We start from the raw sequence: 7500 nt of genomic DNA on the forward strand, positions 1-7500 counted from the left end.
AATACTTCCTTTTTTTTAAAGACAACGGAACGCGACACGGAGATAGTCCGCCCTTCCCACTCTCCTTTTTTATCCAATGCCACAACAGACGAAAATACTTCCTTTTTTTTAAAGACAACACAACGCAACGCAACACGGAAATAGTCCGCCCTTCCCACTCTCCTTTTTTTATCCAATGCCACAACAGACGGAAACAAATCCCCATTTCTTCAGCCACAACGCAACACGGAACCAGTCCCGCCCACCGCCCCTCACGCCCTTCCGTCATCACAGTTTGGTCTCGTGGGTGTTGGCCAGATTGCGGTGGAAGGCGGCGTGGATTCGAGCTCGGAGCGGGTGCTGTGGGTGCGGCGGAGACTCAGCGACGTGGTTGGTGTGGTGGTTGTGGAGGAAGCTGTGGTGGTGGTAATGGTGGTGGTGGTTGTGGTTGATGTGGAAGTGGACGGCGTTGTTGAGGCGCCCCATGGACTCTCCCAGGTCGCCCTCGTCACAGGAGTCCACGTCGCCTGAGGGAGAAGGGAGCGAGGGATTATTAGTATTATTATGTTTGTCATTATCCTTATTTTTCTTATTATTCTTATTCTTGAAGGGAGCGGGGGGTTATCAGCATTATTATCTTTGTCATTATCCTTATTTTTCTTATCATTCTTATTCTTGAAGGGGGCGGGGGGTTATCAGTGTTATCATCATTATAATTATCCTTATTTTTCTTATTATTCTTATTCTTGAAGGGGGGGGTTATCAGTGTTATTATCATTGTCACTATCATTTTTCTTATCATTCTTATTCTTGAAGGGAGCGAGGGATTATTAGTACTATTATCTTTGTCATTATCCTTATTTTTCTTATCATTCTTATTCTTGAAGGGGGCGGGGGGTTATCAGTGTTATTATCATTGCCATTATCATGATTTTCCTTATCATTCTTATTCTTGAAGGGGGCGGGGGATTATCAGCATTATTATCTTTGTCATTATCCTTATTTTTCTTATTATTCTTATTCTTGAAGAGGGCGGGAGGTTATCAGTGTTATTATCATTGTCATTATCATGATTTTTTTTATTATTCTTATTCTTGAAGGGGGCGGGGGATTATCAGTATTATCATCATTGTCATTATCGTGATTTTTCTTATTATTCTTATTCTTGAAGGGGTCAGGGGATTATCAGTATTATCATCATTGTCATTATCGTGATTTTTCTTATTATTCTTATTCTTGAAGGGGGCGGGGGATTATCAGTATTATCATCATTGTCATTATCATGATTTTTCTTATTTTTCTTATTATTCTTATCTTAATAATCATCATTATACTTCTTCCTACTACTACGACTATTATTATTATTATTATTATTATTATTATTATTATTATTATTATTACTATTACTATTATCATTGTCATCATCATTACCATTATCACAAACATTATCCTTATTTTCATTATTATTATTATTATCATTATTGCTATTACCATTACTATCCTTATTATAGGGGAGTTGGATCCTTGGTAGTATTCTATATTCTTTATAAAAAACTGCTTAATACTAGTAAAAGCGTCAGTGGTAACGAGGGGAAGAGTAAAAGAGAGAGAGGGAGAAGGAGAGGAAGAGATAGAAGGACAGCGAAGGAGGAAAGAGAGAGAGGACAGCAAAAGAAGGATGGGGGAATCGAGAGAGAGAGAGAGCCAGAGAGAGAGAGGAGAGGAGAGAGAGAGAGAGAGAGAGAGAGAGAGAGAGAGAGAGAGAGAGAGAGAGAGATAGAGAGAGAAGAGAGAGAGAGAGAGAGAGAGAGAGAGAGAGAGAGAGAGAGAGAGAGAGAGAGAGAGAGAGAGAGAGAGAGAGAGAGAGAGAGAGAGAGAGAGAGAGAGAGAGAGAGTCGAAAGGAAGGAAGGAAAGAGAAATTTACCGTCGCTCGAGTTGGTGGACGCCATGAAGTGGTCGGACCGGACGGCCTTTCTCGACTTGGGTCTCCTGTAATACTTGAACTCCCTGGGCAGCGTGTAGGACCTCGGCAAGGATATCTGGCTGTCGAGATCCGAGGGTATTCTGTAGGACTTGTAGATGACCTTGTCTCTGTTGTCCGTGTTCTTGTCGGCCTTGCGGTTCCTCCTCTTGGTGGAGCGCTTGGAGTGGCTGGAGCCGCTCATGTCGTCGGAGGGAAGGTGGTAGTTGTTGCCGTACTTCCAGCGAGGGTCCTGGTAGTCGTAGTAGATCCTGGTGTTGTCGAGGTAGTGCGGCGCCAGCAGGATCTCGGGGGTCTGCGAGCGCTGCTTCCTGTGCGCGGGCGCGGGCACGGACGCGGCCGAGGCGTCCACCACCAGGTACGGGTAGTCCAGCGGCGGCTCGGGCTTGAGCCACGGCTGCTTCTTGGAGCGCGGGATGGGCTGCCGCAGCGTGCCCGACTCCGAGATGTCGCTCGGGTGCGGCCGCTTCAGCTTGCCCGCCTTGATCTCCTCCTCGATCTGGCGCAGCTCCGCGATCTGCTGCTGCTTCTTCTCCTGCAGCTTCTGCTGGATGTTGACCCTGGAGCCCACGCTGCCCTCGTGGTCGCTCGAGATGGACTGCGGCAGCGGACGCTTCCAGAAGGGCACCACGCGCCCGTTGTTGTTGTTATTGTTGTTGTTGTTGTTGTTGGCGGCGGCGCTGTTGTTGGGCACGGCGAGCGACGGGATGACGGGCACGGGCGGCGGCACGAAGCTGGTCGGCTTCTTCTTCTTCCTCTTGATGCCCGGGTTGAAGCGGCAGTTGAAGACCCCGGGCACGTGCAGGGCGTCGGGCGGGTACGCGAGCGGGTGCGAGGGCGGGCTGGAGTGGTGGTCGGCGCGCGTCTCGATGTTCTGCAGGTTGTTCAGCTTGGCCGTGCCGTTCTGCTGCGGGTTGGAGGCGATGGTGCTGTTGTCGCTGGCGGAGAGCTCGTTCAGGTAGTAGGGGAACGGCATGCGGTGCGACTTGTCCGTGCACTGGCCCAGCTGGCAGCCTGGGGGAGGGGGGGAGGGGCGCGGGTTAGACATGGTTGTGGGGTCACATTAATCAGGGTATGGTTCTGCATTATATTCCTGGTCTAATGAGAAAGCTTGGGAGTACTTGGTGGCATGTGAATATTCTTCCGTAAAAACATGAACAATTAGAAGAGTACTTGGTGACATAAAAAAAATTAAAAATATATAAGCAATTGGAAAGGAGAGTACCTGTTAACATCCAAACATTCTGTAAAAAAAAACATGCGTTATCTAAATGATACGATAGAGATAAAAGAGAATGGTTAGAAGGGCGACGTCGCTGCGCCATCCTCGCCGTGCGGCCTCTTCCTCCCTCGAGGGCTAGTCGGCCTCCTTACCTGTGCAGGACGAGTAGGCGTTGATGGAGGACGACATGGTGTAGTTGTGCTTGAGCCTCTTGACGTGGAAGTGCTGGTAGTAGAGGATCATGAAGAGGATCCCGAAGCCGAAGGCGACGAACACCAGGGCCGTCACGGGGTGCTGGTACCAGGGCTGCGTCCTGAGGCCGCCCAGCCACACCGCGATCAGCAGGGCGTTCTCCAGCAGCATGGTGATGTAGAAGGCCACCATCTTCTGCCTGGCGTTGATCTCCTGGAGGTTGATGTAGCAGAAGATGTAGCAGAAGGCGATGAGCATGGAGAACATCACCTTCTTGAACATGGGCATCTTCTCGCCGTGGAAGACGTTCTTGGGCGAGATGAGCCAGAGGAACATGGAGACCCAGTGCAGCGCGATGACCAGGAACACCCAGTAGCCGTAGAGCGTCGCGTACACGGTGAGGGCGATGGAGCGCGAGGTGATGGTGCCCAGGCGCCACACGAACTGGAAGATCACGCCCAGCCACGTGAGGACCAGCCGGTGCACGTTGTGGCGCCGGACATTCTTGTTGAAGGAGGCCAGCGCCCAACACACGCTGAAGAGGGACAGCGCCGTGGAGACGATGTTGAGGTCCGTGAGCTCCGAGAGCGACGGCTTCCGCCAGATGAGGTACAGTTGTATGAGCAGCATCGGCGCCGCCTCGCAGAAGGCGTGGATGAGCCTGAGCATGCACAGGTCCCGCACCTCGTGCTTCACGTAGCGGAGGTCGACGGGGATGAAGAGCTTGAAGTAGCGCCACAGGACGCCTCCCTGGAAGAAGTGCAGCAGGATCATGAGACTGAGGTCGCAGTCCTTCTTGGCCAGGTCCTTGCGCAGGCTCGAGAGGTACCACTTGAAGGAGCAGAGCTGGCACACGACGAGGGACAGCAGCACGCAGGAGAGCGACAGCGTGAACCACACCACCTCCTGGTGCTCGTACAGGGTGTAGATGGTGACCACGTCGAACACCACGTCACAGAAGTAGGACGCCAGCGAGATGATGTTGAAGAGCACATCGCAGAGCGGGAGGAACTCCTGGGCCATGATACTACTGAGGGTGGGAGAGCCTCACATCCTGCCACGCTGCGCCCGCCTCCGCACCTGCAACACGGGGAAGCCTTAGCGACGGGAGGGGGAAGTGAGGGGGGGGCGGTGATGGAGGGGGGAGGACACGGATGAACAGATGGATGGAAAGGAAGATGGCGGAAGGATAGAAGGAGGAATGGATGATAAAAACAGAGCTCAATAGTGGGTGGGAAAGACACGGATGAACAGATGGATGGAAAGGAAGATGACAGACAGATAGAAGGAGGAATGGATGATAAAAACAGATGTCAATGACGGAATGGGGCGATGCTAGAAGGATGGGAAAGACACGGATGAATAGATGGATGGAAAGGAAGATGACAGACGGATAGAAGGAGGAAAGGAAGATGACAGACGGATAGAAGGAGGAAAGGAAGATGACAGACGGATAGAAGGAGGAACAGATGATGAAAAGAGAAATCACGAATAAACAGATGGATGGATCGGAAGATGACAGATGCATAGATAGGAGTAATGGATGATAAAAACAGAAATCACAAGACGGAATGGATACACACCGATCGATGCCAAGATAAACAGAGATGAGAGAGAAATGGATGATAAAAACAGAAATCACAAGACGGAATGGATACACACCAAATCGATGCCAAGATAAAAAGAGATGAGAGAGAAATGGATGATAAAAACAGAAATCACAAGACGAAATGGATACACACCAAATCGATGCCAAAATAAAGACACGAAACGGACACGAAACACAACTCCGAAAAGTCCCGCAAACACAAATAACATTTCCTGCCGAACTAAACATTTACGAGTGACTTAACTCATCACTTGCAGTACTTACACGACGTTCCTTCTACCCTGACATCTCTTTGTTACAGTTCTAATGATGTATTCTGTTCATTCCTCGACAGCGCCAGGTATGTGCGTGCGCTCACTCACCCACGCACATGAAAATGAGTAGAGGAGGAGGTGTAAGAGGAAGGGAAGAATGGAGGGAGGAAGTAGGAGGAAATTGAAAGAGACGGAGAAGGAAATGGGTAGAGACATTTAGGAAGTGCAGAAATTGGTACGTTCCCAAAGTGGGAAAGAGAGAGAGGGGGGGCGGAGAGGGAGAAGGAGGGAAGGAGGGAGAGAAATATATATATATATATATATATATATATATATATATATATATATATATATATATAGAGAGAGAGAGAGAGAGAGAGAGAGAGAGAGAGAGATAAAGCAGAGATACCAAAAAAGAGAGAGATAACACAGAGAAACAAAAAGAGAGAGAAAATATAGAAAAAAAGAAAAAAGAAACCCCGACAAAAAAAAAAAAAAAAAAAAAAAAAAAAAAAAAAAAAAGAATCGAGAAAACGGATAGAATCGAAAAAACAAAAACCGACAGACAGACCCAACCTCCTCCTTCTGTCTCTCTCCCCCCCTCCACCCTTACCCCCCAACCCACCCCTCCAGACCCAACCTCCTCCTTCTGTCTCTCTCTCCCCTCCACCACCTACCCACCCCCACCTAACCCACCCACCCCCACCCACCTCCTCCTTCTGTCTCTCTCCCCCCCCTCCACCCTAACCCCCTTACCCCCCACCCCCAACCCACCCCCATCCCAACCCACCCCCACCCACCCACACCCCCTAAACCCACCTCCTCCTTCCGCCCGCAAACCCGCTACCCGCCCCGCCAAAAGGTCGCGCCGAAAACCCCGAGCAATTGTGCTGGAGACAATCGCGCCGCAATAGCCAATCCGTTCTCCCTTCCAATCCCAATCCGCAGCGGGAAGGTGGCGAAGGGGGGGGGGGGGAGGGAGGGAAAGTGGGGAAAGGGGTGGGAGGGGAAATAGGTGGAGAAGGCGGGGGGAAATAGGTGGAGAAGGGGAGGGGAAATTGTTGGAGAACGGGGAGGGGATAGGTGGAGAAGGGGTGGGAAATAAGTGGAGAAGGGGTGAGGGGAAATAGGTGGAGAAGGCGGGGGGGGGGGATAGGTGGAGAAGGGGAGGGAAAAGTGGGAAGGGGTGGGATGTAGTTGGAGAAGGGGGGAGGGGAAATAGGTGGAGAAGGGGAGGGAAATAGTTGGAGAAAGGGAGGAAAATGGAGTAGAGGGAAATAGTTGGAGGAGTGGGGGAACTGTTGGAGAAGGGGAGGGAAATAGTTGGAGAAAGAGAGGGAAAAGTTGTAGAAAGGGGTGGGAAAGGGGGAAAGGGGGGGAAATGTTTGGGAGTGGGGAGAGGAAGCGATAAAGAAAGAAGAGAAAATGAAGTGGGGAAGAGGGGGGGAAAGGGAGACGAGTGGGAAAAAGGGGGAAAGGGGGATTATTTTAGGAAGAGAATGGGAAGAAAGAGAGGGGTGAGGATAGGAAAAGAAGAAGAGGGAAGAGAAGGGACGAATGGGCTTGGGAAAGACGAAGAGGAATTTGTGGAAAAAGGGAGAGACGAAGACGAGGAACAGGAAAGTGAAGAGACGTAAGGAGATGGTGCGAGAAAAGGGGAGAAGAGAGGGAAAGGAAAGCAAAGGAAAAAAGGCGATTTTGGAGAAAGGGAGAGACGAAAGAGAAAAATAGGAAAGTGAAGAGACGAAAGGGAAGAACAGGAAAGTGAAGAGACGAAATGAAGGGACTAGGAAAAGGAGAGAAAAGAGGAAAGAGAAGAATAGGAAAGTGAAGAGAAGAAAGAGAAGAATAGGAAAGTGAAGAGACGAAAGGAAGGGACTACGAAATGGGGAAGAAAAGAGAAAAGAGAAGAAAGGGGGACCACCTATGGGGGGGGGAGGGAGGAAAGGGGGCAAAGAAAGAGGGGAAAGGTGACAGTCCTGGGAGGGGGGGGGGGCTAGAGGATGAAGGGGGGGTAGGGGGGGGAGGTACTCAATTTCGCCGAGAGATTCAGACTGTGTGAAAGGAACGGGGTGTGGGGGGGAGGGGGGGGAGGGGGAGGGGAAGGGGGAGAATAAATGCACGGAACCTATATGCCATTTCGCCAGACAGGAAATGAATAGCCATAATCCATACCCCCTAAAATAATAATAATTATAACAGTAATAGACTAAAAAAAAAAAAAAAAAAAAAAAAAAAAAAATCGATACACGCAAATCTAAA

At 49.9% G+C, this 7500-nt stretch overlaps 1 protein-coding gene across 1 annotated transcript in view; it reads right to left on the minus strand.

The window, feature by feature from the left end:
• Positions 1-7500, minus strand: part of LOC113824605 (uncharacterized) — a 17784-nt gene that overhangs the window by 26 nt on the left and 10258 nt on the right. Inside the window, exons 2-4 of the mRNA XM_027377359.2 lie at positions 3336-4455; positions 1905-2975; positions 1-506 (exon numbers count right to left, since the gene is read on the minus strand). The exon at positions 1-506 is cut by the window's left edge and continues 26 nt beyond it. Of these exons, the coding sequence (XP_027233160.1) occupies positions 268-506; positions 1905-2975; positions 3336-4398 (2373 nt within the window). The 5' untranslated portion in view covers positions 4399-4455 and the 3' untranslated portion in view covers positions 1-267. The remainder of the gene's footprint in view (positions 507-1904; positions 2976-3335; positions 4456-7500) is intronic.

This window comes from Penaeus vannamei, chromosome 9, assembly GCF_042767895.1.
Source record: "Penaeus vannamei isolate JL-2024 chromosome 9, ASM4276789v1, whole genome shotgun sequence".
In the NCBI taxonomy this organism is placed as follows: domain Eukaryota; kingdom Metazoa; phylum Arthropoda; class Malacostraca; order Decapoda; family Penaeidae; genus Penaeus; species Penaeus vannamei.